This window comes from Penicillium riverlandense (genome assembly GCF_028828495.1).
Source record: "Penicillium riverlandense strain IBT 135883 chromosome Unknown utg000011l_segment0_segment0, whole genome shotgun sequence".
In the NCBI taxonomy this organism is placed as follows: domain Eukaryota; kingdom Fungi; phylum Ascomycota; class Eurotiomycetes; order Eurotiales; family Aspergillaceae; genus Penicillium; species Penicillium riverlandense.
This window is the reverse complement of record NW_026643201.1, coordinates 429,072-455,600: the sequence shown is the minus strand read 5'-3', so window position 1 is coordinate 455,600 and position 26,529 is coordinate 429,072. Positions and strand designations below refer to the sequence as shown.

The window sequence follows — 26,529 nt, the reverse complement described above, 5'->3', positions numbered from 1 at the left end:
TTGAGGCAAAAGATAGTGTCAATGGTCGCATGGATGAAGTTGTTGAAAAGGGCAGAAGGAAAAAGGAAGAGGGAAGAGGTGGGTTTTATAGTTTAAAAAGGCAGGTGCTCTCAGGCACGAAGGCATGAAAGCAATCAGTCATTGACGGATGAGCCCGTCAAGACCATACTACGACGTGATTAGGCTTAATATGTTAAATTATCCTCGTAAGGGTCATCTAGATCTGCAGACGAAGTCATTTACTCCTTATCCCCTCCCACTTCCCCCGGAAAAGACCTAGACGCAGATTGCGCTGGATCAACAAGTCGGCAAGGAAGATAATGCGAGAGAGCTCAGAAGATGAAATTAAGAGGTCTAACTGAATAACATCCTGTTCAGAAGTCGAACGAATGTGCCTCTGCTCAAGCCGAGAAAAGCGTATATATTGACTCCATCGAGGACCTAGCATTCGAATTGGTAGGGAAGTTGTACATTGGGTCCTCAACGTTTGATATTGCATATTCTGTTGAAGAACGCAAGAATATGTTTCACTCTAAATCGTTGAGCGCCACTCATTATCGGTATTGCGTTAAGAGCTAGAGGACAAGGGAGTATAACTTCTGGAAAGTAGCCATATTCTAGGAGAACATGGCTGTTGCCACCAAGGGCACCTCTAAGGGCTCCGAGTCTAGCCGTCGCATCGCAAAATGCAGCCCGTGCCATAGGTAAGTTTACCTCACTATCTTCTCTGAGTTGTTGCTGATCCGTATAACGCCTCTTCAGAGGATTAACACGTTAGATGATCACGGCAACGCCGTCTTACCAGACTTGTCCACGCGGAAAAGACATCCCTGCCCTGCTTCGTCTGCAGATCTGGATGACCCTCTCATGAGGACCATTTAACACATTAAGCCCAATTCCGTCATAGTATGGTCTTCACGGGCTCAGTAGAAGCATCCGTCAATGCCTGAGTGCCTTGATGCCTAAAGGCCTGAGAGCACCTGCCTTTTTAAACTATAAAACCCACCTCTTCCTTCTTCCCTCATCAACAACTTCATCCATCCATCCCTTGCCATTATCCTGTCGCTCCTTAATATATTTATTTATATATACATACACATGTATCTAGCGCAGCCGATTAGGTAGGTCATGCCCTTCTCGATGACTTACATGAGGATGCTGAACTGCATATCCCAGCAACCACCCACTGCCTGAGCTATTCATCCACCCTCCCGTTTGCCCTTCCTGGTTGCCTGTACAGCTGCGCTACCATCACATTGTCCCTTTTGGAAATAGGTGGTAAAACGCAGCCTAGCAGTATGCAGCCCTCGATGTCAGAAGGGTCTTCTACAAGGACCTCAGGCTATTCAGCAGAAGAAGTCGGAAGCCACGTCTGTCCCAACAGACATAGAGGGCGCTAGTTAGACTCCGACTCGAGCAAGCCTTTGTACATCGCAGGGTACTGAATGCCGACACACTTGGCGATTTTCGGTTGCTGCTACGCAAGCGCGACGAGTCGTGCGATGGAGCTTAAACCGTACACCTTCTCCTCCGTGCGACCCAAAACGAGACAACTTCTATACGTGCTGCTTTTTGTTCTGAGGTGGCAGAGGTGACGAACGCAGGGTCGACGTGTGAGTCCTGCCCGAGCTAGGCGAAGAGGCGACGTCACTAATGGGAACCTCTCAAGCAGGGGATGATTAGTCTCCCGGATCCAAAATTCTCAGGACTGTTCATCCGTCACTTCCGGCTAGTCACCACTGAATCATCGCCTTACTACAATGCCGACGACTTGGTCGAAATTATGCTTGGATACGGCGGTGTCAACCTCGACCACATGGACCGCTTCCCATTCAGCGCAGACCACAGAAGACACGCCATGTGACAACGGTCTCCTCCGTCCTCCTCCATGGTTTCGCTTATCCGATACGGTCGTGTACCTGCTTTTGAAATCAGACCTCCCCGTGGTCCAGCGACATGCACGCTGACCGGGAGTCTTCGGCACGGACGGATGGCCTCGTCCGAACAGAGTACGTTCGGCAAACCGGTCACAGAGATGGCTCACGGACTGCGCTTCGTGGTCGTTATCCATGACTACTACATCATAGGAGGCTCGGCTATACAAGACTCCTGCTGGCTCCTAAGGGTGAAAAACAGGTCCATGCGTAAGGGCCGACTGCCCTTTCGCGTCGGCGCGGTGCTCGCATTTTCCAACATGCCGCAAGGCCGTATTTGTTGCGAGCTTTACGACTGGACGTAACAACCGAGATTAGACAGCAGCAGACATCGCGGAACGTATCAGGAAAGAGACCAATATCACCCAGGGCTTATCAACCAAAGCACCAGAGCGGGAAATGGTCCAATTCGGAGTCAAGCCCGGGATCAAGTCCCGCTGGCTTACCTTGCCTATATGGCAGGTCCTTGGGAAATCGAACCCTACAACGATTTACCAAGTTTTTGTTGCTGCGATCCCAGAATCGAGCCGGGAGATTATGGGGTGTGTTCCATTGACGAATCGTTGCTAAAGGCTTCTTCGGGAAGGTTTCACCCTTCTACTCAAGTAGAGAGGTCAGACAATTAATAAGACACGTACTACTAAGGCGCCAAGCCCTCAATTTACAGAGCATGGCCGAATGCACCAATTTTGGCATCCTCGGGGTTGCCAAGACTGAGATATTATTATTCACTCAGGGTAGCATCATAATTAAGAACACCAACTGACCTACATCCCTCAAAGCGACCGGTTTGAAGTTGAGTGGTGAAGGTGAAACCGACTGTCCCACTAGCCCCCCACATGCAAGCAACGGTGGTGTGCATCCTAGCGCACTCATTGGCCAGCCGACTAAGGGTCTAGAACTGAAACAGGGTGATCCCCCTCCAAAAATGCCAGCGATCGCTGAAAATAGCCTTTCTCGGCAGACCCTGTCGTACGCACTGTTCTGTGTGCGGTCGGGTGGAAGGTGCATTGTATGTTAGCAGTTAATGGCGTGACAAACAAAGAACAAAGAAGGGAAGGATGGATACATAGAAACGCTGGTTCGGATTGACAGGTCCAGGTCGATGTGCAGGAGGTCGGTGAGAAGTGGGAAAAGTCCAGTTTTGGTGGTGTTTCACGATGACTGGTGCGGCGCTTGTCAGCTGGTGTCCAACTCCTGTATATAGGCTATCCACCGCCGGGCTCGATCTTGGTTCTTCAGCTCGACATTAATCGAGTCGTTCTTTTTGTTCCCTTTCGCAGTGAGGGTAGACCCCGCCTTTCTTTTCAAACATTCGTTTTTTTTTTTGATTCTCGGGTCTGTTGACCAGACCCTCGTTTTTCTTTAAGATGTTTTTCCTGTCGATGCTGGCCATCGTCACATCGCTGGTCTCTGCGCTCCCAACCCCTGTTCAAAAAAGGACGGATTGCACGTTTACTTCTGCGGCCAGCGCCATCGCTGGCAAGAAGTCCTGCTCCACCATCGTCTTGGAAGACATCCATGTCCCCGCCGGAGAAACGCTAGACCTGTCGGACTTGGAGCCCAAGACTAAGGTTGTCTTCGCCGGCGAAACCAGCTTCGGTTACAAGGAATGGGACGGCCCATTGATCCGCGTCTCGGGCTCGAACATTGTCGTCGTCGGCACAACGAACCACACCATCAACGGCGGTGGAGAGCGGTGGTGGGATGGCCAGGGCACGAATGGAGGGAAGACGAAGCCGAAGTTCTTCTACGCTCATGGTCTAGACAACTCGCTCATCGCCGGGCTGAACGTGAAGAATACGCCTGTGCAGGCGTTCAGCATTGAGTCGAACCATCTGCTCCTCACCCATATCACGATCGATGACTCCGACGGCGATGATCTTGGCGCCCACAATACCGATGCCTTTGATGTCGGAGATTCTACCCACGTTACCATAAGGAGAGCGAATGTCCGTAACCAGGACGATTGTCTTGCTGTGAACTCTGGCTCGGTATAGTCTCTTTTCATTATATAAAAAGAGCACCGCTAATATAATGTAGGACATTTTGTTCACTGGCGCCTACTGCTTTGGCGGACATGGGCTCTCCATCGGCTCGGTAGGTGGACGCTCGAACAACAAAGTCGAGAACGTCAAGATCGAAAAGTCCACCGTGGTCAATTCGCAGAACGGCATCCGCATCAAGACCGACTACAAGCAGACGGGCCTCGTGTCTGGCGTCACCTTTTCGAACATCCGATTGTCCAATATCTTAGACCACGGCATTGTCATCGAGCAGGACTATGAGAATGGCAGCCCGACTGGCACGCCGACTACAGGGATTCCGATTACAGACTTGACTGTGGAGAATATCACGGGCTCCGTGCAGAGCGATGCGGCGCCGGTTTATATCCTGTGCGGAGATGGGAGTTGTTCGGACTGGAAGTGGGAGGGAGTTGATCTGAGCGGTGGGCAGGCGAGTGATAAGTGTGAAAATATGCCTGATGGCATTGAGTGTTAGTCCTAGGTAACTTTAAGCCAATCTACATACAAATTTATCGATTGTGATTAGCCTGGGAAGCCAGTCCATGACGCCATCGGTCCGGCCCCGCAATCCGTGTAACGTCAAGGGATGAAGCAGTTATTTTGTCAATTCCTCTTTCTTGCACATATCTCCTCCATCCTCTCGTCTCTCCCAAAATGCAAGTTCTCTTACTAGGTGGTCACGGCAAAGTGGCCCTGCAGTTGACCCCGCTGCTTTTGAACCGAGCATGGCACGTTACTAGCGTTGTCCGCAACCCCGAGCATGAGAAAGAGATTCTAGCGCTGGGCAAAGGCCACAAGGGCAAATTGGACGTGATGCTCTCGAGCCTGGACCAGGTGAAGAGTGCATCGGACGCACAAAAGATCCTCGACAAGGTCAAGCCAGATTACGTAGTGTGGAGTGCTGGTACTTTAAAACTTGCATATACTCGCACGTATGCACCGAATGCTAACAATCCCCCAGGAGCCGGCGGCAAAGGCGGCCCCGCAGCTACGATCGCAATCGACCAAGAAGCGGCGAAGCACTTCCTCGGCGCATCCTTCGCCTCCACTTCCGTGAGCAAGTTCCTAATGGTATCTTATCTTGGCAGCCGGGCCAAGCAACCAGCTTGGATTTCCGACGAGGATTGGGCGGATATCATGCGGGTCAATACAGAGGTGCTGCCCACCTACGCGAAGGCCAAGCTAGAGGCCGATGAGTACATGACCGCGCTGGCGGCGAAGCGCAAGGCCGATAAGTCGGCGCCTCCGTTCCAGGCTATTAACCTGCGTCCTGGGTTCCTGACTGATCAGCCGGCGACACGGATGGTGGATCTGGGCAGGACAAAGGGTAGAGGAAGTGTGACCCGTGAGGATGTTGCTATTGTTGCAGATCAGCTGCTTGCTAGGGCTGATGTCGAGGGGTGGATTGATCTTATTAACGGGGACTTGCCTGTTGAGGAAGCCGTAGAGAAGGTTGCGAAGGAGAAGAAGGATGCGGTTGAGGGGGAGGATGTTGATGGTATGGTGAAAAAGTTTTTCTCTTAGCCTGGAGAAGGTTGTCTAGGGCTTTAGGTTGGTAGATATCTATTTCGGGTATGGAACAAAAGCATCGAATCTATTTGGCATGCGGCCGGCTCAAGTCTAATTTTATATACAACAAATTTGTATATGTAGATAGCAAGAAACTTACAGCTTGGCCTTAGGGGCTGCGTTCTTGAACTGCTCCTTCAATTTCCGCCTCAAAATCTTACCACTGGGGTTCTTGGGGATTGAATCCACCCAGCGCAAGCCGCCACGCAGACGCTTGTGCGGCGCAACCTTGCTCTCCAGCCACTTGATGATCTTGGCAGCTTCCTCTTCGGCGCTGACACCAGAGGCCTTGCTCTTGGCGCTGCGGACGACACACGCCATCGGAACCTCTGACCCGTGGCTGTCACTCTGCACGCCAATGACAGCAACATCGTCGATGGCCTCATTGTCGACGAGGATTCCTTCCAGCTCGGCGGGTGGGACTTGAAATCCCTTATACTTGATCAGCTCCTTGACCCGATCCGTGATGTAGAAGTTGCCCTTGGCATCCTGGTACCCGACATCTCCGGTACGGAACCATCCGTCGTCCGACAGGCACTCCTTCGTCGCGGCGGGATTGTTATGATATCCCATGAAAATGTTCGGGCCTCGCAGGTAGAGCTCGCCGACCTCAGGAGCGGAGACCTCGCGCGGCTCCGAGCCATCTTCGGGCATGGTCATGTACTTGGCCTCCATGCTGGGCATGAGTCGGCCGACGGAGCCGATTGACTCGTGCCACTCTTCCCATGGCTGCGTGTGCGTCGTCGGACTAGTCTCGCTGAGCCCGTAGCCCTGTTTGATGCCGACCTTGATGCGCGAGTACACGGCCTCAACCAGCTCCCGCGTGAGCGGAGCGGCCCCAGAGTTCATCATCCGCAAGCTGGACAGGTCGTACTTGTCGACTGCCGGGTGTTTCCCCAGCAAAAGAACCACTGGAGGGACGATATAGCTAAAGGTGATCCGGTACTTTTCCACATGCGCGCACCACCTCTCAATGTCGAATTTCTCCATTACCACCAGATGGTAGCCCTTGTACAGTGTCTGGGTGAGGAGACAAGTCAAGCCTGCGCCATGGTTAGTCTTGATTCATTGCCTTTGGTGAAAAGACAAACCGTAGATGTGATAGAAAGGCAAGAATGCCAGGACCCGATCACCCTTGCCATCTGGGCCTCCTTTCCAGCTCAGCTTGTCTCCCTCACCGGTAACCTGCTGCAGGATGTTGGCTATTATGTTGCGATGGCTTAGCATCACTCCCTTGGGGACACCGGTGGTTCCTGATGAGAAAACCAAAAAGGCAACGTCCTCGTGCGCAACCTTGGCCTTGCGATACCGGGTAGCCCGGGATATGTTAAGTACACTAGAGAAATGCTTGTGGCGAGCGGTGGGATCGCGCGTATCACCCACGAGGATGATGTGGTCGTCCGGGATTCCAACCTTCTTCGCGGCCTCTTTGGCGGTAGACAGCACAGAAGCCTGGGTTGCAAGGACCTTAGCGCCGGAGGTCTTCAGCTGAAAGGCCAGCTCGTCGGCCGTGTATGCCGGATTGGCAGGAGAGATCACTCCGCCAGCCCAGAGCGTTCCCCACATCAGTACGGGGGTATCGATGCTATTGGGCGTGAACAGGGCCAGGACATCGCCCTTTTGCCAGTCGTAGTTGGCCCTCAGGCCTTTGCCGAACTCCAGCGAGGCATCTTTCAAGCTGGCGTAGGTGTAGTGGCGCTGGGTCTCGGCATCCTGGTAGAGAACTGGGCGGAGTTAGCATGGAAGATAGACAGGTTGTTGAAAGCTTACTCTTGTCGTCAGGGAAGGGCCGGTCTTTGCGCTCGAACAGGAATGTCCATAGGTCCACAGGTGGGACAGAGATCGGAGGATAGAGCGATGATACGACCATTGTGGGGAAGATCCAGGATCGGGAGGGATGAGGGCGTAAGGATAAGAGAAGAGGCTATTCGCGTTGCAAGGTGTCAAGAGAGAAGAATACTGGAGCAGGAGGAGTCCGCTCAAGTACCCTTTCGGAGTTCTCGGTGGTCGGCTGGGGTAATTAGAATCGCGGGACCGGGTAACTGGGATAGCCTCGGTCCCGCAAAGTGGCTGTTCCACGGATGGCCGACCAACCAGAGTTAAGCGCGAAGTCGGCAAATTGCTGAGTTACGGACCATTGCTATTGGGCGAATAATAGTGAGTTATTACTATTGTTGGAGGATAGAAGAGATCCGGGGAATTGTCTGTCAAGGCTCTCTTGCGTAGTACGCTTGGATATGGTTAAGAGGCAGGAATTACTCGACTAAACACGAGACTACAAAACTACAATCCCAAAGTGAAATTTAGGTCGTTAGATTGGTTTTGTTTTGGTGAAGGGTCATCCAGCCGACAAGATCTTATATTGAACTGGCGGCTGACCCGCACTGGAAATACATGAACCCAAAAACCATCGAGTCCACCATCATCAACACCATTTCCTCCACGCAACACTCCAAGGGAATCGTTTTTCGCAGTCGTTTACTTGAGGGGAATGAAACGGGAAGAGTGGGTGGCACCGATACCGGGACGACCGTGCTTGACGGGCTTGTAGGAGATGGAGAACTCAGCCAGGTAGTGGCCGACCATCTCGGGCTTGATCTCGACCTGGTTGAACTCCTTGCCGGAGTAGATGCCGACAACGCTGCCGATCATCTCGGGCACAACGATCATGTCACGCAGGTGCGTCTTGACGAGGTCGGGCTTCTCGTTGGGCTTGGCCTCCTGCTTGGCCTTGCGGAGCTTCTTGATCAGACCCATGGGCTTGCGCTTCAGGCCACGGTTGAAGCGGCGGCGGGCGCGGGCGTGGACGACATCACGGAGCTGCTCCGAGGAGAGGTCAAGGAGCCTATCAATAACAGTCAGATTTGTGAACTTGTGCAAATCAAAATGGCAGCGACAACAATCCATAGCAGAATGCCATGCAAATCCGCTTAGAAGTTGACACGCTATAGGTGTGGCTCTTGTCTGGGTGAACGTACTGGTCGAGGTCAATGCCGCGGTAGGAAAACTTGCGGAACTGTCTTCTCTTCTTGATCTCTGTAAGGCGAGAGTTCTGTCAGTGACTCTGTTGTCTCGTTTCGTGTGTGCGTGGCCATCCTGGATCCAATTTGACGTCCACATTTCCATCCATCTCCAAACCGATCACACAAATTCCATCTCATCACACATTCCATCAAAATGCAACACTCCGTCTCTTTGACGTTCCATTCGGGCGATAGGGGCAGGATGGGAGATTGTTCAGAACGTACCGGCAGCCTCCTCGGCGTTCTAAAGACTTCATGTTAGCGGGTCGAACGAGACCACGACGAGCAAGAAGGGGGGAACTCACGTATTCGATGTCAGCCATTTTTGCGGGCGTTTCCTCTGAGGTCGCTTTTCGGACGTGACTCGAAAAGCGAAGGAAGATGGGTTGTCGGGTTGGTCGGTGTCGCTGATCGGTTGGGTGGGCACAAAGAATTTGGGGGGTTCGGTTAGGGTCTCACATGATTCGGACAGCCCTAGCCCTGGAGTGCGATCACGTGATTTGACGGGGCCCATGAAGTATAGCAATCAAGATCTGTTCTTGTCGATTTGTTCATTGGTTTTTACAGAATATTGCACATTATGTTATTGAAAATCATACAGGGTACCTGGTAATTGCCAGGTGTGAATATACTGCCAATCGGCATGGATCATTGCAGAGTGGATGGCCGCTTGGAGGATGTACTGTGAGGCTCAACGATAGAGAACATTTCTTGGCTTACCAGTCAATCCTACGGGCGACAAACTTTACAGCAGAAAGTAATGAGAGCAGATGATCTGTATTGACTAGGAGCTCGTTCCAGCTCACACATGGGAAATTCGTAACTGCATCGCAACAGCCTGAACCATACACAATTTCAGAAATCCGTCCCTCCAATTCATCATTTTTGAGGCTCCGTGAGTGAAAGCGCTTAGTCGAAGAGACCGAAGCCCATGTCCTCGTCGGACTCCTCCTCCTCCTTCTCCTCCTTCTTCTCCTCAGCAGGGGCAGCGGCGCCACCAGCAGCGGCGGCGGCAGGGGCAGCAGCACCAGCGCCACCGGAGGGAACGGAAGCGAGCTTGGAGGTACCCTCAGCGATCAGCTGCGTAGCGAGTCAGTATTGTCCTTGATATCTCCCGAAGAAAACTAACCTCCTGGAGGTCCTTGCCCTGAAGCTCAGCGATGAGCTTGTCGAGGCGGTCGGAGTCAGCGTCGATGCCGACGGAGGACAGAACACCCTTGACATCAGCGGCCGAGGGGGACTCGTTGCCGGCAAGGGCGATGAGCAGGTAAGCGGCGAGGTGCTTCATTTTGAAGGTGCTGTTCAAAATTTGTTAGCGTCGGGGTAGAAACGTCGAGCGCAGAGCATACTTTTTGAGAGATAGAACAAGAGAAACAATCGATTTAACCGCGGTTTGGGCGGAGACTGCAACGTCGAGTTCGAGGTGGTTGAAGAGAGAGTGGATGCGGATGAAAATTGAGGGAAAAAGTGCGATTGTGTAAGCGAGATGGTCATGTGATCACCTCCGAGATAAGACAGATAGACAGGGTTGCCACGCTGGATGAACTCAACCCTTTCCTCTTATCTGGCAACCGAGTGAATTTCGTCAGACGAAGGGACTCGTTACTCGACCAGAGACTCGCTCTCGTGGTGTTGTTCCCGGAGTCATGAAGCTGCCCCGTCGAACGAACCATCGACGGTGAAAGCTTTCCTTCATCCCTCTTGATCAGCTGGCTGAGCTTGCTTTCACCCTTCAACATGAGTGTATGCTGTCAGCCTTGTTGCTCCTGTTTGCCTATGATCTAACGTTTTGCTTAGTTCCTCGACTCCATCCTCTCATCCATCCAGACGGGCAAACCGTCCTCGGCATCACTCTCACAGCCGCCGGCACCCCCCGCACCCTCCTCCACCGCGAAGAACCATGACCGCAAACCAGCACCAGCATCGCGAGACATTCCTGTGCGTGGAAATGTCAGTGGTGGAATAAAACGCAAGGCCGAAGAACAGCTACCTCGTCCGACGAAGCCCAGCAGCCAAGCGCCCAGCAGACCAACTGCGTCACGGCCCACCGAGTCGCCTGCAGCTTCGAAGCATGTGCCCAACCCCATAATGAAGCCTGCAGCTGCTTCTCAAGCTCCCAAACCGGCTGCACCGGCATCGAGAAATAGCGCGCCTGCTACCGCAAAGACGGCACCAGCCAAACCCGTACCAGCCCGGCCCGCGCCGGTGAAGGCCACTCCTGCTGCCCCATCGAAGCCACCACCGAAAGGATCCTTTGCAGATATCATGGCACAGGCGAAATCACTACAACAGAAAGCGCCGACGCAAGCGGGCATGTTCAGGCATCAAGCAGTTCCCAAAGAACGCCTGAGCAAACTGGAGCGCAAGAAGCGGATGATGGAGGCACAGGCGAAAGAGAAAGAACAAGCGCGGCTGGCCAAGAAAGGCGCCCCGATTGCTGCCAAGGGCAAAGCAGACGGAAAGAGACCCGAGCGGGAGGAGATTTCCTACAAGGGCACTGCCAAACAGTCACAGCACCCTGAACCACCTGTGTATCGCGGAACAGCAGGTATGTCGGCCGCTCGCGGTGCACATGATCGCAAGCGATATGGCCGACGATCCCGAGTGGATGAATACCTAGGCACGGACGAAGAGGATGAAGGGGACTACGGTGGTTATGATGACGGATGGTCGGATGCATCCTCTGATATGGAAGCCGGTTTAAACGATGTGGAGCAAGAAGAGGCGGCGGCGCTGAGAAGTGCCAGACGTGAAGATGAAGAAGAGCAGCGGGCGGAGGAGGCAGCCAAGAAAGCGAAGCTGGAGCGCCAGAAGAAGCTGGCGGCGCTGGCCCGGAACAAGCGGTAAACCTTTTTAGGACTTTGTTACTAGCATTTTGAGCGTTTATCCTGTCAATAATATAAATCGAATTTCAGTTGGTTTGCTATAGATCATTCTTTGTCAGCCCCACTCGAGTGACATCACACCTACTCATACCGGACTTTGCAACTTCTCTTCCTCCTCCTACCCTTGCTCGCCATCATGGAGTCCATTCACCATGTGTCGACCTCGTCGAAGGTCCTCTTCGGTAAAGTCCGCAAGATCGTACCGCCTATGCTTGAGAAGTTCCACAAAGGTTAGCTGGGAGTGCTAGGACAGCTCTGGTCTGAACTAACAATTGCATCCAGGACAACTCGGGCGTGTGGCCGTCATTGGAGGCTGCGTTGAGTAGGTGCGGTCAATTGCATTTGGATTCTTTGACTGACTAGCATAAAGCTACACTGGAGCCCCGTATTTCTCGGCGATGGCGTCGGCGAAGCTTGGTCAGTGGTGTTGATGTTTCGGTCATTTGTCCAATTACTGACTCGAGTGTAGGATGCGATATGGTATTGCTGGCACTATGTCTTTCTGCTATGGTACGCTAACCACGACGATCCAGAGCCATGTTCTCTGTGAACGCTCCGCGGCACCGGTAAGAAAATGTAATCTTGAACCTCCGACTTAAGTCTAATATCGTGACTAGGTCGTCAAGTCCTACTCCCCGAACCTAATGGTCCACCCAATTCTGCCAAGCGTGGACACGGTCAAAGATCCGAAATCAATAGACGCGCCGTCCCTTGCCAGCCCAATCATCAGCATGCTCTCCCGGCTCCATGCGCTAGTAATCGGCCCTGGACTCGGGCGCGACGAAGTGACACTCAAAGTCGTGGCAGAGGTGATCAAAGAAGCACGAACGCAATCCATCCCGTTTGTGCTGGATGCAGATGGGCTTCTCATTGTGACAGAGAACCCGGACCTGGTGAAAGGGTATAAGCAGTGTATCCTAACACCCAACGTGGTCGAATTCGGGCGCCTAGCCAAAGCCCTCGGAATCAAAGTCGCCAGTCAAGCGGATATCGCCAAGAGCGAGCAAGATGGCGATAAATTGAACAAGGAGACCGGGGCGTGTGAGCAGCTTTCCAAGGCGCTAGGCGGTGTCACCATCATCCAGAAGGGTGCTCACGATGTCATCTCGAACGGTGTTGCGAGTATCATCTCAGATATTCGAGGTGGCCTGAAACGCAGCGGCGGCCAGGGTGACACTCTGACCGGCTCGTTGGGGACGATGCTTGCCTGGCGAGCGGCATACCATGCTCGAATGTGGGACTCGGGTGAGAAAGACAATGACAAGGAGGCCGAGAACAAGGATGACGTCCAGGCGGAGCTTGAGGACGAGAATAAGCGCATGTCGTCCGCCACTACCCTGCTTCTGGCCGCGTGGGCTGGGAGTGCTATTACCCGGGAGTGTTCGCGACGGGCCTTTGAGGCCAAGGGGCGCAGCATGCAAGCGAGTGATCTGACTGATGAAGTGCATGGAAGCTTTATCCGACTTATTGGGGAGCCGGAGGCATCTAAGACTCATCTTTAGGCCTGGCTTTTTTATCCAAGGCTTTTTCATCAAGACACGATCAATCCGAGAATAGAATCATTACAGCTTTTGTGTCTTCGCAACTATTATTCGCTGGCTCTACCTGCATTCACTTGCGAGATCCAGCCTTTGGACCCATGGCATCTAAAAAACACCGTCAGGGGTCTTTTCTTTGTATTTTGATTCCAGCTATGCTGACCTCGTACAACGTATATATATTGATTGTAGCACAAAAGACTCTGAATCTGATATGAGATCGCTGGAATCAGAGAGCCTCATCTCAGCTGCTTACGTCTCATTCAGAATGGTACCCAATCCCCGTCTTTGACAGAGACGCACGCACTAGTTGGTATACCCGCTATACATGCATGAAATCAGGCGTCCGATCTAGGCCGGTGTAGCCGAGTGGTGGATGCAAATGCAAGTCGCTGGCAAAAGTATGGACAGTACCACAGGGCTAGAGTAATCTATTAACGTATGTAAACCATGATTGATTCCAGCGGTGAAGCCGCACTCTGCAAATATTGTTCGGCCAGGGTAAAAATAGGCGCAGGGCTGCAGCTGTTTTGCATCGAATTTTAGTCATGGGTTCTTCTCACCTTCGCTTTAACAGCCCTATCCTTGGCCAGGTTCCAGATCAACTCTGCGCCAGTCTACACCCGGGCACATCCTGCGCCGCTATACCTGAATTTCTCTCGGCCAAACAGGAATAGCATATCATGGGCAGTATGTTAGACATGCGGTGTCAGACCCTTGCAGCAGCCGACTACATGTACCAAACTCTTTCTCCATGAAATGTCGCTATATATAGCCTCCGTGGTGGTGGGAGAGAGCCAAGGTCTGTATTGGGTTTAGGGCTTTCGACGGGGATAGGCTGTATGCAGACTGTGACTATGACTGCCTGAGACATACTTATAGTCACCCCGCTTTTCTTTTGTTCAGTCGGCGCTGCGTTGAGCTGGCAAAGTATGCTGGCAAGCCATCGAGATCACCATTATCGAGAAGCTATTGGTGGAGTGTCGAGGGACTGTTTTACATCTCGTATTCGTCGCACCCCGCGGCGCCGTAGATTGGTCAACCTTCTCAGGAAATTAGAGGCGTGAGAATGTCAGGAAACCATTATTTTGAGAAAATAACCGAATAAAGAAAAAAACAATAACAAATATTGCTGATACCTACCATCTCACCGGTACGCGGTGCCCGGCGAGATGATCCGTGGAATGTGGCAAGCGAGCGAGACCCCGTGGTGCGACTGAACAGGTCATAAAATGAGGCGTTCAGCGGACGACCCTGCAAGAAAGACATGGGCATCCAAACATTGGCAGCACGCCGTGTTATGGCCAAGGAAGTCTGACCCTAGGATGGCGGACTATATAAAGACAGCTGATAGCCCGTCAAAATCTATACAAGATCAAGTCTAAACATCCAATCATACAAACCAAACCACCCTTCAATCTATATACAACCAGAGCCTCACACAGCTCCCCAAACCCTCAACATGAAGTCCACAACCACCATCCTCCTAACCCTCCTCTCCGCCACCCTGGCCATCTCAACCGCAGTGCCATACCCCAAGCCCCCCAAGTGCGGAACCTGCAATCCGATCTCCGGCCAGAACAGCTGCGACATAACCACCTCGTGCATCAACACGGGTTCAACCTTCCACTGCGCCTGCCGTGCCGGTTACAAGGCCTCCCAGCACAACCTCAACATCAACAACCAGTTCCGCCTGCCGATGAACGAATATGAATTCCTCGTCTTTGTGCCCGAGGATACTGTATGCAACACTCTTTGTGATAACCCGTGGGCGGCCCCCAGTGAGATCTGCCAGGAGGTTAAGCTTTATGAGCATTGCGCTGTTTAGTTGGGGTGGTTGGATACGCGGGGCTGAGGTATGGATGGGAGGGAAATGAGGTAGACCATATTGAGCCAAGATGTTTAGGGGAGACTTCGGTTGGACATGTTAATGTGTTAATGTGTAAAGGAACAGAAACAAATATCTTTGATTTAGTTACCCTAATGAGACTCCCTATCTCCAAGATTCGCAACACCAAAAACACCCGGCCCGAGGCTCTACCGGTTCCGTTGCAGACCCTCATGCAATCTCTCGCAAAACAAGCCCAGAGAATATTAAGAGACACAGGATAAAAACAATTTAGCTAGCAGATTGACAGAAACAAAAAAATGATTAGAAGCCCATCTCGTCGTCATCAGCAGCAGTAACAAACAACAGACGGGAGCCATTGCCTGTGACTTGCCAGACCTAAGAAGATTGTCAGAAAATGCGATAGCAGAAGATGAACAAAACTTACACTCATCTCGGCATACTCGTTGATCGCGGTAGTGAGCTGGTCGTCGGTGAAGCCCTTGGCCAGCACTCTCTCGCGAATGCGGCGCATGCTCAGCTCGCCCTCGTCGCTGTCTCCCACCGCAGCGGCGCCGCTCTCCATCATGCCCCGGATCAGGGTGTAGATCTTGCTGGTCGGGGTGTGGTCGGCACCGGCCTCGCCGTCGTTAAGCAACGAGGCCTTGCTGACCTCAATAAGACGCAGAGCCTCGTCGACATCCTCGCGCACTACCTCCTCGCTAAAGCGAAGACGCGCCAAAGCCTGAGAAAGACGCACAATACCCAACAGGGTACGGGGAGAGACATGCGCAAACTGCTTCTTCCTGGCCTCGTCGGCCTTTTGCTTCTTGCGCATCGACACGTACGCACCCACCATGTAGTCAGACACATTGGATGGCACCACGGGGCGGTATGTTCGTGCCTTGGCAACGTACTGTCGGACTTCGTGGGGAGTGAACATGACCGCCGCGTCCTCATTCTCAGGGTGCTTGTTGTGCATGTGGACGTAGGTGACGTGGTTGGCCAGTTCCTCGTCGGCATCGCGCGACGGGGTGTCAAGAAGCAAAAACAAGACGTCGAAACGCGACAGCAGCGCGGCAGGCAGATTGATGTTCTCCACGGGCGAGATTCGAGGGTTGTACCGGCCGTACAGCGGGTTAGCCGCGGCCAGGATCGAGGTGCGAGCGTTGAGTGTGGTCGTGATGCCTGCCTTGGAGATGGAGATGGTTTGCTGTTCCATCACTTCGTGAATGGCGGTTCGGTCCGAGTCCTCCATCTTGTCGAACTCGTCGATGCAGCAAATGCCGTTGTCTGCCAGGACCAGCGCTCCACCTTCCAGCATCATCTCGTCCGTGACTGGGTCCCTCATGACCGCAGCAGTAAGACCGACACCACTGCTGCCTCGTCCTGTAGTGTAGACGCCACGCGGGGCAACTTTGGTAATGTATCGCAACAGCTGGGATTTGGCCACACCAGGATCACCCATCAGGCAGATGTTGAGATCACCACGAATGTGCATACCGTCTCCCATTTCTTTCGTGACACCACCAATCAAAAGCAAGAGCAGGGCCTTCTTGACATCGAGATGACCATAAATCTCGGGAGCAATAGAACGAGAAAGGTATTCGTACATGTTGCCCGAGCTCTGGTACTGCTCGATCTTGCGAAGAGTGCGGCTGTCCATGCCCATGTCGGTGTAGGATTTTTTGTGTTGGGTAATATGCTGGGCCTCAAGGTATGTGTCGGTGAGCAAGCCTGCGCGAATGGCGCGGAAACCAGTGTAAGGAGTGGGCAGAAAGATGCCGGCAACGTCAACCATGTCACCGGGGTTGAGCTGGCGAGTGAGAGCGCCGTGGCAGTGGATAGTCAGAGACCGGGGTATGTGGCCCACAGGAACCTGATCCGCCATCTCTTGGATTTTCACTTCTTGGAAGGGAACGAACTTCGAGGCACGAGTTGAGAGGAACAGCTGGCCCTTGGAATTGTTCTTCGTACACTCCTCCGACAAGCACTCTGAGAGGGGAAGGAATTGCTTGGTGGTAATCGGCTGGAAGACTTCGCATCCGCAGCGGTCACAGGTGTAGGCGTTGATCTGAACCGCTGGCTTGACGTCCGACACACGGGTGGTGATACCGCGGACGGTGATCAAGCTACCGAGGTGTTCGCCCTTGACATTGCGGACTGCCAACGCTTTAGAGTCACGCTGGTCGCTGGACCCTGAGGCCGTAATCGGCTTGAAGTTGAGAGTATATCGACGGGTGAGCTCCGGGGGAAACATCGTCGGGGTAGTCGCCGCGTCCATGTCAGCTTCCGCGGCCATCTCCATTGTCTCGTTGCGCTTCTCGCGTTGTGACATGATCACATCTAGCACATCATCCTTGAATCTGCGCCAGGGTTAGTCGTCGGGATAGTGAATTGTGGTTAGCTAGAACGTACGTGACATCTTTCGTCTCCTTGGGCATGAGCTCGTCGACCGCCTGCGACAGCACATCGATGTAGCGCTTGGTATTCTTCTGGATCGATTCCACCAGTTTCAGATCCTGCTGCTCATCCGGAAGCGCTTTCTCGAACTGTTGCAGAAATCATGAGCCATGGCTGAATGCCCTGGTGCAACACAAATACATACCACCGACAAATCATCCAGCTCAATCAGGATGTTCGATTGGTCCCGGTTTGCGACATCCTGCAGAATCTGCATATACTTGAGCTTCAGGTCTCTGCGCCTCCTTGTTCTGCTGGTCTGCCCGCCCTCCGCCTCGTCGGCATCGTCCATGAAGTCATATTCATCGCTGGAGCGCCCGCCATCGATGTTCAAATCCTCCAAGGCCTCGGTGGCAGCGGCTTCGGAAGTGGACTGGAAGGTCTTGAAATGCTTCAAGAAGTCCTTGAAAGCGTCCAATTGCTTCGTATAATCAACTGGCGCGGGGTACTGCAGTAAAGCCATGATGAAAGGGGGTGAAGAGGGTGGAACGAGCGCAGGGTGAGAAGAGTGGATGAGCCCTTGAGAAAGAAAGACTGAGCTGTGAGTACGCGACAAAACACGACCCACACACGAAGGGGACGCGTGAGAAATGCACCATACCGGATTGGGAAAGGCGTGGGGCGGAGCGGATCAACCCTCGGTCCGAGCACGGCGGGCCGAGTCAGTTTCCCGGGACAGCGTGACTGGCGGAGTCCGGGGTGTTTGACCAGACACAACCCCCAGCTTCTGTGTGCGCCATCTCATCTGCGCCTTCCAGTATGGCGCCCAAGAAGCCCTCTGCCACGGCTGAAGTGGCCCTCGTACCTCTCAAGAACTGCCTGGTCAATCTGCCCTCGTCGCTGGTCGCCTTGCTGGTCAATGCCAACACGGTCAGTCTATCACTTCCCCGCCAGGCCACCCTTCTTGGGCTAATAATGTTTTACGACAGGCTGCCCAGAATGTCATCATTGAGCTGCAATACCGGTCGGCCTCTCCGAAGTCCAATGGCGCTTCCCCGCAGCAGCAATCATGCTTCTTGGGTTGGACGGGAATGCCGAGCCGGCGAAAGCTCGCGCCTGTCGTGGGCAGAGAGGGCATTAGCGGTGGCTTCTCCAGAGAGCAGGAGATTTCTACCGTCGAACTAGATACGACCTTTGGAAGGCTTCTCGGTCTTGCGGAAGGACAGAAGGTATATACATTCCTCCCCTGCTTTGGTCGTCCCACGTGGGATTCTCACACCCGTTTCCAGGTCGGGCTGTTCATACACCTGGATCCGCCCGTCGCGCATACCATTAATATCGAGCCACTGACCCCAGAAGACTGGGAAAGTATGTTTCATGGCACCCCTAGCCTACTACACGACGTCTTACTGACCGGTTTCCTAGTCATCGAGCTTCATGCCACATTCCTGGAGCTTAATCTCCTCTCGCAGATCCGTGCTCTGCCGAATCCTACCTACAGCGCTGCACAGTCGGAACATATGCACCCGCTCGCATTGCACCTCTCGCCAACCTCTACCGCGAACATCGTTGTCACCTCTCTTACGCCAGCTCCGTCAGATGACTCGCCGTTTGCCAAAATTGCACCGGATGCCGAGGTCATTGTGGCTCCAAAGACCAGAGCGAAGCCCGGAAAAGGGTCCCGAGCAGACAGCCGAAGTGCAAATGGCAGCAGCCGCAAAAGTGGTGGTGGAAGGAGTGCTGGGAGCACTGTGCGCCCGAAAAGTCGCTCCGACTCTACCACCCGAAGCTCACTCTACCTGAGAGGTGTGGACCGATCTGCGGCGAGCCAATGGTTTGACGAGGAAATGGAAGAGGATGCAAACGACGGCCTCCGTGTCTGGGTTGATCGGGACCTTCTTGCAACCAATGAGCTTCGAGGAGCAACATGGGCGTGCGTGTCGGTGGTTCAACCATCTGGTCTCAAACCTCCACCTGATCCCCAAAAACACCTTGCCCAAGCGGAACAAAAGTCAAGCGAAGCTGGTTCTCCGACAACGAAGCTTGTGGCGAAGCTGATTCCCTGGGAGGAGGCACCGGACTGTCGGCATGCGGCGATGTCCTCTTTGTTGTGCACGGCCCTCGGGGCGGAAAACATTGTGGGAGGAATTGTGCGTGTCGAGGCCGCGCCACCACAGCTGCACCGTTCAGCAGTGAAGACTCTGAAGGTGTATCCGTTTATGGTGGATGCGTCGAAGAAGAAAGATGGACTGAAGTTTGGTGCTGACACTACAGCGTCTCGGGATGCCCTGGCCGAGCGCCTCAAGGTAATATACGGCAGTACTGGGTCCGATATTGGTTTGTTCTCGGGACCCCTGACCGATGGCATGATCTTGCCCAAGGCCGAAAACCATCCGTCAGTTTCTTCGTTTGACGGGGCCATCATCCGATTTGATCCGCCCTTGAAGGGTAGCAGTGAAGATGCAAAATTGATGTTTGGGTGGCTGCTGGGCTCCGAGGCGAAGCTGAGCGTTGAAGTGCAAGCCGAAATACCCAAACCAACCGATGCAAGTGCTTCACAACTTCCCACCGACGACGCCGTCCCGGATACAATGCCCCAGCTGGTGGGGATCGATTCTATCATCTCTCAATCTTTGGGCAACTTGACCAAATCTTCGTCAATCCTTTTGACTGGCGGTCTCGGGGCCGGAAAGACAGCTCTTAGCTACCTCTTGGCCCATCGCCTGCGGAAGGAACATCTGTTCAACGTCAAGTACTTTTCTTGCCGCAAGCTTGTTACCGATGAAACGCGGATCTCCAACATCAAGGAGGTGTTGAGCCGCCTCTTCATGTCTGCGTCATGGTGTGCTCGCCTTGGTGGTCAGGCAGTGGTGATTCTGGACGACCTTGACAAACTCTGCCCCGTTGAAACCGAGTTGCAAGTCGGCGGAGACAATGGTCGTAGTCGCCAAAACAGTGAGGTCATATGCTCTATGGTTCGGGAGTTTTGCTCGATGAACTCTTCCGTTGTCCTATTGGCCACTGCGCAGGCCAAGGAATCATTGAACAATGTTATCATCGGTGGCCATGTCGTTCGTGAGATCATCAACATGAGAGCCCCGGACAAGGATGGGCGAAGGAAGGTCCTGGAGAAACTGACCAGCCATGATAAGGCGGCGGATACGCTCAACGGCCATTTTCGAGCCACAAGCTCTTCCACGCATTCCACACATGACTCGTGGCTCGATCCTTCGAATCCAGGAAGTCGCCCCAGCTCATCTGGAGGGGATGGCTTTGTTCTCGGCAGAGATGTTGACTTTTTGGATCTGGCGGGGAAGACTGACGGTTACATGCCAGGCGATCTCGTGTTACTTGTTGCTCGTGCGCGCAATGAAGCGCTTATTCGCTCTGTTCAGGACTTGTCTGCCGAATCCAAGATGATCACGCTCGCGTCGGAGGATTTTGACAGCGCCCTAAAGGGCTTCACGCCGGCGTCTCTTCGAAACGTGACCCTCACCTCGTCTACCACCACATTTTCCGCCATTGGGGGTTTGTTCGAGACACGTCAAACTTTGCTCGAAACCCTACAATATCCTACGAAATATGCACCGATTTTCTCACAATGTCCGCTGCGGTTGCGCTCCGGTCTCCTGCTGTACGGTTTCCCTGGTTGCGGCAAGACGATGCTGGCGAGTGCGGTGGCTGGCGAATGTGGATTGAACTTCATCAGTGTAAAGGGTCCCGAAATCCTGAACAAGTACATTGGTGCAAGCGAGAAGAGCGTCCGTGACCTCTTTGAGAGAGCCCAGGCCGCCCGCCCTTGTGTCCTTTTCTTCGACGAGTTCGACAGTATTGCGCCGAAACGTGGCCACGATTCCACTGGAGTCACTGACCGCGTGGTCAATCAGCTCCTGACACAAATGGATGGTGCTGAAGGCCTGTCAGGCGTTTATGTTCTAGCAGCAACGTCTCGCCCTGACCTGATCGATCCGGCCCTGCTGCGTCCTGGCCGTCTAGACAAGTCTCTGCTCTGTAACATGCCGTCTCACGCAGACCGAGTCGACATCATTCGAGCAGTAAGCGAGAAACTGAAAATGAGCGACGAGGTCCGCTCTCGTTTCAGCGACATTGCCGCCGAGACCGAAGGCTTTTCTGGTGCGGATCTGCAAGCCGTCGTGTATAACGCGCATCTGGAAGCAGTTCACGATGCGCTGGGTGACCGATCCACAGGAACTGATAAGCCCGCCGGAAAATCAAGTGCTACCAAAAGCTCCTCGGCAACCGCCAACAGCAAGTCATTCATCCAATTCCTCTACTCCTCAACCGAAGAAGCGTCTGGTTCCGCGTCAATGCCTCCTCCTGCCGTGATTGCGGCCAAACTGGAAGCAATCAAGAACTCTCGCCGCCGCCAGCGCCAACTGGAACAAGGCAGCGGCGGTGCCGCTGCGGCCTCGGTGGCTAATGGTACAGCAGAGGCCTCTGCAGATGAATTGCGTGACGAGATCATCGTTCGCTGGGAGCATATCGAACGCTCGCTGGCTACCACGCGCTCTTCTCTTAGCCCTGCTGAACGCAGGCGCTTTAATGCGATCTATCGGGAGTTCGTTGTTGGCCGCAATGGCGAGATGCCCAATGGTGAAGCTGGAAATGAGATTGGTGGTCGGACTAGTCTGATGTGATCCGCTTATCTCTCCGGCTTGGTTCTTGTCTAGCTTGGTTCTTGTCTATATACTGTTTTTACCTTGTAGATATACTGCATTTGCATCTTCAATTGTTTCTTGTATTTATTCACATGGTGTGTTAATAGACACTGTACACTTTCTTTCACGAGAATATTGCTAGAGTCTATAGCTTCTTAGCTCTCCAAATTTTGAGACAGAGCAGCCAGACGCCAGCCCCCAGATACATGAACCCGGCAAATAACTGCACTCTCAAATACGGATGCGCATCCCCGACATTATTCCGTAGCTGCACGGCAATAGGTTCAGCCACAGCGGTGGGTGGCGCGAGAACCAACCAAAAGAAGCCCAACGCACCAGCTAAATCTTCGAGGCCGACGATTTCCACAGCGATAGGAGCAGCTGCCGCCCATAATGTCCCCGCTCCCAGGCCAGCAGCGATTGCAAAGAAATACAGCACTCCAGCAGACGCTGCAAATGGCCATACGACCAGACAAAGTACTCCACAGAACAGAGAGCTGACAAGGGGAATCTCAATCCGACCGAAAGAGTCGCTCAGTCTGCCCACCATGGGACGACCGAGGGCCTGGCCTAAGCTCAGAAGAGCGCTAGCAAGACCTCCTTGCTGCTGCGTCAACCCAACTGCCACTGCGTAGCTTGATAGACTGAACAGCAAAGCGATATAGCCCAGGCCACTGCATATACCCCACAAGAGATAGAAGATATAATTCTGTTGTCGGAATAGTTGCACTTGCATGAGTTTTTGGCCGGGTCGTGGAGCAGAGCTCGGCGGCAGCCGAAGGAGATTGCCACAGAGTACATTGATGGCGAAACAAATAATACCGAGAATGCGCATGGCCCATGGATAACCGAGACTAGAGATCATAGCATTCACTGCAAGTGAATACGTCAATCCACCAATCCCTGAACCAGCAGCGACAATGCCATTAACCAGACTTCGGCGTTTATGGAACCAGTGCGATACAACACCGACAGAGCCGACGAAAGCAAATCCCATTCCCAGTCCAAAACATATGCCCTGTGATAAAAAGAGCTGCCAGTTTTGGTGGACGAAGGAGGTACAGATGAGAGATACTGCTATTAGCACGCCGCCGATGGTTGTCACGGGTCGGATTCCGTAGGTATGCACCATGTATGTGGAGAGAGGTGATATGACGAAGGCCATGGAGATGCTTAGACCACCGACAAATGCATATTCGAGGGCGCTGGTGTTTGGGAATGTGTGATCGGAAAGGTAGTAGGAGAGAAGAACCCCGTAAGCCTTTTGGGTTTGCTCGTTAGCTTTCACTGAATGTCATAGTTGGGGGTATGTTTCGGATATACATACGCTGTTGATACCCCATGTATGCCCATTGATGAGAAACACAGATACGACGCATACCCAACCGTAGCCGCCTTCTGGTAGCTGCTTCAGTGATTCTTCAGCATTAGGGGCTCTGGTCTGGGGTTCGACGGCTGTGTCGGATAAATTGCTCTCCGAACAGCCATGAGATCCAGCAAGCAAAGACATCTTGGTCTAGTGTATAGGAATTGCTATTAGCAGAAAAATCGAGGCCTGCAGGTTTATAGCGTTTATAAGGACCTGATATAAGACTTCTTTTGTTGCCCACGGCCTCTTCGGCCCCGCTGCACCGAGATCAGTTCTTTATGTCAATTCCCAGAACTGTCGACATCCTAAGATATGCTTTCAGCAAATCTCGAGAACAACAGGTTATTTTCGTTTCTACGGAAACAGCAGATCACATTACTGTAGTTATCGTTTGGATCATATTCATTTCGTTCTCTTTGGTAAGGGTTATGTGCAGGGTTACATAATTCGCTCATGAGCGGCCCTGCCGGGCCCGAAAGAGCCGAAGCCCCAAGTTGAGTCAATTTGCACTCACCTAGAACCTTGGGCAGGCACTGAATCATGACGACCAATACAATGGATAGACAGAAAGATAATGCCTCCGATAAACAGGTCAGCACCAGCGAAACTAGCCGCTCATGTGTTAGGTGCTATCGAAGGAAGACGCGATGCGATCGCAAGAGCCCTTGTTCGCAATGTGCTCGCATGAGGGAGATTTGCACATATCCGAGTGAGCGATGTGATACTGGAAAGAAGAGTTCGTCGTTGCAGGATATCTCTGATCGTCTGCAGCGACTAGAGTCAATCCTGCTTGGGCAAATGAACAGAGAACCTTCATCTTGGGCTCCACCACCAAGATTGCAAGCAAAGATATCAGAGTCGGTAGCTTCTCCAGCTTCATATCTTTCTAAGTCATCATCTGCGAATCCGTGGAGATCATGGGAGATTCTCTTGAAAGATGGCGAAAGGGTTCATTATGTCGACAACGCCAACTTACTAGACGTTTTTCAAGATGTGCGTACAATACACCCATCGACTAGACAATTATCAGCTAATCATCTCTTAGGAAGAACGTATGAGGCCTCCTGACCCCCAGTTTGCCTGTGGAAAGGCTGCGAGCATCTCCAGGGATCTCAACTTAACAACTGGAATATCTCCAATAGCACACAACAGGACCGGAAATCCAGCGAACCTATACCCAGACCCTCAACTAGCACTACGGCTTTGGAGGGCATTTATCGAAAACGTGGACCCTGTCGTCAAAATTCTGCATATTCCGACTACACAATCGTCCATGGTAGCTCTGGTAGCCGACCCGTCTCGAACCACATCATCCTTCTCAGCGCTGGCTTTTGCAATATACTTCGCTGCCACAACCAGCTTGAACGAGGACGAGATATCAAGAATTTCCTCGAATAGCCGCTCGGAGTTGCTGGAGGAATTCAAGAATGGACTGAATAAGATCATTATCGAGTTGAACTTGTTCAACGAACCCGATGTTACGACTGTTGAGGCTGTAGCCATTTTTGCTGTGAGACAAAGAACCCTTCCTCCCGACGTTTGTGTCGTGTTATCTAATTAAAAGCAGACCTGTCTACGAGTTCACGATCCTGGGCGCGGCGTCTGGATCCTAATCGGTACTGCGATCCGGTTAGCGCAGTCCATTGGCATCCATCGAGACGGGGCCGCTCTCGGGTTGAGTCCATTTGAGACTGAGCGCCGACTCAGACTTTGGTGGCATCTTAATCTGCTCGATCATAGAGCGCCTGAAGATCATGGATTTGCCTACAGTTTTGACTGGCTCCATCAAGGACTGAGACTTCCGCTCAATATCGACGACGACTGTTTGTTCCCTACTATGGAGACACTGCCATCAGAATCGGATGCCTGGACGCAGACATCATTCGCTCTGGCTTCAATTGAAGCCACCAAGCTCTTGCAACGTGTGCTCGGCACGATAGCGACGGGCCATGACGCTGACCTTACAGACGATCTTGAAGAAAGAAGAAAGATTATGCGCGAACACAAAGCATGGTTCGAAAAGAAATTCTTTTCCAACAAAACTCTATCCCGAGTCCAAGAAACTGCTGCAACTCATTACAGGACCGCGTACATCAAAATGGAGTTCATGCTGCAGGCTCGCGAGCATCTCACCTCACAAACCGAGCACAAAAACTGCTCAACGCCTTCCCCTTCGAAAGGGCTCTGCGAAATGGCCTTTTCCACGGCCTGCCGCACGATTGAGAGTAGTTATTCGCTACTCAGTGGCAGAACGACTGGAAACTTTGCCTGGTTATTCCAAACGTACCCACAGTGGTACGCTCTCGCATATGTGTTGCGTTTTCTATGTGCTTTCCCTTTGTCATCGGAGACCGAGAAGGCGTGGGATCTGGTAAACAAGGTGTTTGATGCCCTGTCGTACTCGGACGACTTGTCAGTAGTCGACGCTGGAAGAGGGAGCATCTGGCGATGCCTTGCTCGGATCCGACACCAAGTTTGGATTGCAAGAGGCGGTTACAGACGATCTACATCAGGAGCACACGGAAAAGTCAACAAGGGCGTCTCGCATTGTTCTAAAGTTGGTGAATCAAGCTATGCAACTCACAATGGACCACTGGAAGAGACGGATCTTGACTATGAGCAAAGAGATGAGGACATGCTAGAGCCTGAATGGCCCAGCCAAAGAATGCCATCACCGGATCTGGCTTGGAACATTGAGGGTGATTTGTTTGGTGACTCGATGCCAGACATGCTCTGCCTGCCAGAATGGAATGATATTGTGAATGGAAGAAGGCTAGGCTCGACTTAGCCTAATCCAAGTGCTTTTGATTGTTCTCTTGTATCTACTTAGCTCTTGCCAGATTCGGTAGTCCTGCTCAGCCGGCTGCAACGAATATCCCTGATGTTTCATCACCGAATGCGTGAAGAGATTTTCTCTGATGCCTAAAAAATCTCTTCAAAGCCTGGATTGAAGCACTCGAGCGCAAATTCGAGCCATCGGCCTCCTCGAACGAAGATAGACCCTCTCTTCGCACCCATAGACTTATCTAGATCCTTGAACAGCAGGACCCACCTCCCTGGAGATGGCTTAGAATTGGGTTGCAAAAGGTAGCATCAGCGTCCCACTTAAGGAAAGAGACCTGGAAAAAGCTTACACGGGGATAGACACGCTTCGCTGCGCCCCTTGCCAAAAAATCTAGGTTGACAAGGATGGGTGGATCCGCGAACTTGCTAATCCCTTTCTGAAAATACTAGGCCACCACATTTCAAAGATTTTTGGTTTTGTCTTTTTTTT

At 52.6% G+C, this 26,529-nt stretch overlaps 13 protein-coding genes across 13 annotated transcripts; 8 read left to right on the top strand and 5 right to left on the bottom strand.

Moving 5' to 3' along the window:
* Positions 1–1,675: 1,675 nt before the first annotated feature.
* Positions 1,676–3,098, top strand: N7474_010874 (uncharacterized protein; the record flags this gene model as incomplete). Its single annotated transcript, XM_057202284.1, has 5 exons — positions 1,676–1,860; positions 1,936–2,207; positions 2,257–2,476; positions 2,766–2,946; positions 3,030–3,098. The coding sequence occupies 5 exons, from the start codon at positions 1,676–1,678 to the stop codon at positions 3,096–3,098; spliced, it is 927 nt and encodes a 308-aa protein (XP_057047568.1).
* A 206-nt stretch (positions 3,099–3,304) lies between these two features.
* Positions 3,305–4,436, top strand: N7474_010873 (glycoside hydrolase family 28 protein; the record flags this gene model as incomplete). The annotated part of the gene is made up of 2 exons (XM_057202283.1): positions 3,305–3,865; positions 3,978–4,436. 2 exons carry the CDS (start codon positions 3,305–3,307, stop codon positions 4,434–4,436), a joined length of 1,020 nt encoding a protein of 339 aa, XP_057047567.1.
* A 179-nt stretch (positions 4,437–4,615) lies between these two features.
* N7474_010872 (uncharacterized protein) lies at positions 4,616–5,485 on the top strand (the record flags this gene model as incomplete). The annotated part of the gene is made up of 1 exon (XM_057202282.1): positions 4,616–5,485. The coding sequence occupies one exon, from the start codon at positions 4,616–4,618 to the stop codon at positions 5,483–5,485; it is 870 nt and encodes a 289-aa protein (XP_057047566.1).
* A 141-nt stretch (positions 5,486–5,626) lies between these two features.
* Positions 5,627–7,400, bottom strand: N7474_010871 (acyl--CoA ligase; the record flags this gene model as incomplete). The annotated part of the gene is made up of 3 exons (XM_057202281.1): positions 5,627–6,573; positions 6,622–7,254; positions 7,301–7,400. 3 exons carry the CDS (start codon positions 7,398–7,400, stop codon positions 5,627–5,629), a joined length of 1,680 nt encoding a protein of 559 aa, XP_057047565.1.
* A 608-nt stretch (positions 7,401–8,008) lies between these two features.
* On the bottom strand, positions 8,009–8,876 carry N7474_010870 (40S ribosomal protein uS19; the record flags this gene model as incomplete). Its single annotated transcript, XM_057202280.1, has 4 exons — positions 8,009–8,375; positions 8,509–8,566; positions 8,779–8,797; positions 8,859–8,876. The coding sequence occupies 4 exons, from the start codon at positions 8,874–8,876 to the stop codon at positions 8,009–8,011; spliced, it is 462 nt and encodes a 153-aa protein (XP_057047564.1).
* A 586-nt stretch (positions 8,877–9,462) lies between these two features.
* aspf8 (ribosomal protein P2) lies at positions 9,463–9,841 on the bottom strand (the record flags this gene model as incomplete). Its single annotated transcript, XM_057202279.1, has 2 exons — positions 9,463–9,633; positions 9,683–9,841. The coding sequence occupies 2 exons, from the start codon at positions 9,839–9,841 to the stop codon at positions 9,463–9,465; spliced, it is 330 nt and encodes a 109-aa protein (XP_057047563.1).
* A 449-nt stretch (positions 9,842–10,290) lies between these two features.
* Positions 10,291–11,400, top strand: N7474_010868 (uncharacterized protein; the record flags this gene model as incomplete). The annotated part of the gene is made up of 2 exons (XM_057202278.1): positions 10,291–10,296; positions 10,351–11,400. The coding sequence occupies 2 exons, from the start codon at positions 10,291–10,293 to the stop codon at positions 11,398–11,400; spliced, it is 1,056 nt and encodes a 351-aa protein (XP_057047562.1).
* A 174-nt stretch (positions 11,401–11,574) lies between these two features.
* N7474_010867 (ATP-dependent (S)-NAD(P)H-hydrate dehydratase) lies at positions 11,575–12,940 on the top strand (the record flags this gene model as incomplete). The annotated part of the gene is made up of 6 exons (XM_057202277.1): positions 11,575–11,668; positions 11,721–11,760; positions 11,809–11,855; positions 11,908–11,918; positions 11,972–12,004; positions 12,056–12,940. The coding sequence occupies 6 exons, from the start codon at positions 11,575–11,577 to the stop codon at positions 12,938–12,940; spliced, it is 1,110 nt and encodes a 369-aa protein (XP_057047561.1).
* A 1,498-nt stretch (positions 12,941–14,438) lies between these two features.
* Positions 14,439–14,804, top strand: N7474_010866 (putative adhesin; the record flags this gene model as incomplete). The annotated part of the gene is made up of 1 exon (XM_057202276.1): positions 14,439–14,804. The coding sequence occupies one exon, from the start codon at positions 14,439–14,441 to the stop codon at positions 14,802–14,804; it is 366 nt and encodes a 121-aa protein (XP_057047560.1).
* Positions 14,805–15,128: 324 nt separating this feature from the next.
* On the bottom strand, positions 15,129–17,730 carry N7474_010865 (DNA replication licensing factor MCM7; the record flags this gene model as incomplete). The annotated part of the gene is made up of 4 exons (XM_057202275.1): positions 15,129–15,203; positions 15,253–17,170; positions 17,223–17,356; positions 17,413–17,730. The coding sequence occupies 4 exons, from the start codon at positions 17,728–17,730 to the stop codon at positions 15,129–15,131; spliced, it is 2,445 nt and encodes an 814-aa protein (XP_057047559.1).
* A 296-nt stretch (positions 17,731–18,026) lies between these two features.
* On the top strand, positions 18,027–21,865 carry pex1 (AAA family ATPase peroxin 1; the record flags this gene model as incomplete). Its single annotated transcript, XM_057202274.1, has 3 exons — positions 18,027–18,137; positions 18,197–18,575; positions 18,633–21,865. 3 exons carry the CDS (start codon positions 18,027–18,029, stop codon positions 21,863–21,865), a joined length of 3,723 nt encoding a protein of 1,240 aa, XP_057047558.1.
* Positions 21,866–22,031: 166 nt separating this feature from the next.
* On the bottom strand, positions 22,032–23,396 carry N7474_010863 (MCT family MFS transporter; the record flags this gene model as incomplete). The annotated part of the gene is made up of 2 exons (XM_057202273.1): positions 22,032–23,173; positions 23,225–23,396. 2 exons carry the CDS (start codon positions 23,394–23,396, stop codon positions 22,032–22,034), a joined length of 1,314 nt encoding a protein of 437 aa, XP_057047557.1.
* Positions 23,397–24,053: 657 nt separating this feature from the next.
* Positions 24,054–26,043, top strand: N7474_010862 (fungal specific transcription factor domain-containing protein; the record flags this gene model as incomplete). Its single annotated transcript, XM_057202272.1, has 3 exons — positions 24,054–24,248; positions 24,301–24,765; positions 24,823–26,043. 3 exons carry the CDS (start codon positions 24,054–24,056, stop codon positions 26,041–26,043), a joined length of 1,881 nt encoding a protein of 626 aa, XP_057047556.1.
* Between the last annotated feature and the right edge of the window lie 486 nt (positions 26,044–26,529).